Raw genomic sequence first — 2,201 nt, 5'->3', positions numbered from 1 at the left:
CTCAGCCCTCTGCTAGAGTGCCCTGTGCCTGTCTGTACCATGTTTGCAAACAGAAGAGAGAGTGATAGATCTTCATGCACGCTTAGTACCCTTTACAAAGGTGTGAAAACATTCAGCTGCTGTAAAATCTTCCGAAGAAAATAAGATCCAATTAACGTCAATGTTTATGTCGGGAAAAGCCGAGGGTTTCGAAGGAATCCTTTTCACCCAGCTAACACGTATTTTTTGACTGCCCGCTCTTTGCCAGGCACTGAGGAAGAAAGGGGACAGAAAGGCCTGCCCGCAGGACACCACAGCTCTAGACTAGCAACATGCTTTTAAAGGTCTGCCCTGTGCCAGGGACCACAACACAATGCTGAGGGGGTAGGCAGCGGGGGAGGCTGCAAGCCAGGAGCAGGGGAGACATGCTGGGAAGTCAGTAGTGGAGACCTTGGATGCCAGGCTAGGGAGTTGGTGTTGCTATTTTTGAAGGTTCATAATGAAAATCAAAACCAAACTTGTTGCTGTCAATTCCAACCCAAAGACCCTATAGGACAGAGTAGAACTGCCCCATAGGGTTTCCAAGGAGCAACTGGTGGATTTGAACTGCCAACCTTTTGGTTAGCAGCTGAGCTCTTAACCACTGCGCCATCAGGGCTGCATCATCATGAAGAAGAGACTTGAAGTAAGAGGAGTGGTGTATGGGACTAGCTGGCGGTAACAGGGTGCTAACCAAAGGCCCTTGCCTAATCAGGATGTGGGTAGTATGGGCCAACAGAATGCTATTTTGAAATGACTCCCAGTTGCCTTAACTGGGTCATCCATCCTTAAACCTTGTATCTGAGCCTGAGCAGAAGCTGGGATCCTCACCAGCCTACCCTTAACCAATGGCACTTTCACCACCTGCCAGGTGGGCCCTCTACCCTCACCCATGACCCCACCACTGTCCATTACATGTCCCCCACACCTTGCCAGGGATCCCCAAGACCTGCTAGGTGCCCCCACCACCCACCACGACCACCCAACAGGTGCCCCTTTGTAACTGGCCTCCCTCCCCTCTGAGAAGTGACAGAGGGGACTAAGGTGCTGGCTTGTTAGTCACACCACTGCTCTCATCTCCTCTCTCCTTAAGTGGGGTGGAGGGCGGTCGGGCCAGACTGTGGCCAGACGACCGTTCTTGCAAAGGGGTGGGCTGGGGAAGGGCCCTCCCTGGACAAGGCGATGCCCAGATTTGCAGTTGGCCAGCCCAGATGCAGCGGCCTGGATGGAAACCCCAGTGCTTGTGGGTCCTCTCAAATCCAGGACGGTGTCTGGCAAACAGTCGGGAACCTACTCAGTGAGGAGGAAGTGACTGTTGACCCTTTGCCCCCCGTGTCCGGCAGGAGGACAAGCTCCTAGCCTCTGTGGAATTCAGGAGCTGGCACAAATCCAAGGATCACCAGAAGGGTCCCAAACCTAGCTGGTGGGAGCTTCTGTGTTGTGTGGCAAGGGCCCTGGACAAAGGGCCTGCTCAGAGACTGAAGGGGGCCTCCTTGGGCCTGGGGTGGGGGTCTGGTCAGGCCAGGAGCTGTTCCAGGCTGCACCGAGGTTGGGCTGAGTCTGCTCAGGACTGGCTGGAGGTCAGGGCAGCTAGGGGATCGCTGGCTGCCTCCTGGGGCTGGGGGCCAGGACTTGTTCTAGGCTGGCATGGACTCTGCTAGGGTCTGGTCAGGGCCAGCCTGCTTGGGGTTGGCGTGGGGGCCTGTCTGAGGTCTACTAGTGGCTGGGCAGGGACCATTCGGGGTTGGGGTCTGTGGCTTTGAGGCCTTTTTTGAGCTGGGGTCTGTTCTAGGGCAGGGCCTACTGGATGCTGAGTGGGCAGTGCACTGGCAGGGGTCTGCTCAGGGCGGGGGTCTGTTCAGAGCCAAGGTCTGTTCTAGGTCAAGGCCTACTGGAGGCTGAGTGGGCAGTGCACTGGCAGGGGTCTGCTCAGGGCAGGGGTCTGTTCAGAGCCACGGTCTGTTCTAGGCCAAGGCCTACTGGAGGCTGAGTGGGGACTGCTTGGAGCTGCTGGGCTGGTCTGCTGGGCCAGGCCCGCTGGAGGCTGGGTCGGGACCACTCAGGGTTGGGGTCAGCTGGGCCGGGCCGCCGGAGGCTGGGTCAGAACCACTTGAGGCTGGGGTCTGCTGGGCCGCCCAGGCGCCCCCGTCCTGCCCCCGGCCTCCGCCCCGGCCGGCGCCCCC

General features: G+C 58.2%; 1 protein-coding gene across 1 annotated transcript in view; it reads left to right on the top strand.

Moving 5' to 3' along the window:
* The first annotated feature begins 646 nt into the window (after nucleotides 1-646).
* NPEPL1 (aminopeptidase like 1) overlaps nucleotides 647-2,201 on the top strand; it is an 18,617-nt gene continuing 17,062 nt past the window's right edge. Inside the window, exon 1 of the mRNA XM_023741427.1 lies at nucleotides 647-664. Coding sequence (XP_023597195.1) covers nucleotides 647-664 — 18 coding nt within the window. The remainder of the gene's footprint in view (nucleotides 665-2,201) is intronic.

This window comes from Trichechus manatus, unplaced genomic scaffold (assembly GCF_000243295.1).
Source record: "Trichechus manatus latirostris isolate Lorelei unplaced genomic scaffold, TriManLat1.0 scaffold00008, whole genome shotgun sequence".
Taxonomy (NCBI): Eukaryota; Metazoa; Chordata; class Mammalia; order Sirenia; family Trichechidae; genus Trichechus; species Trichechus manatus.
This window is presented reverse-complemented; position numbering and strand designations above follow the sequence as displayed.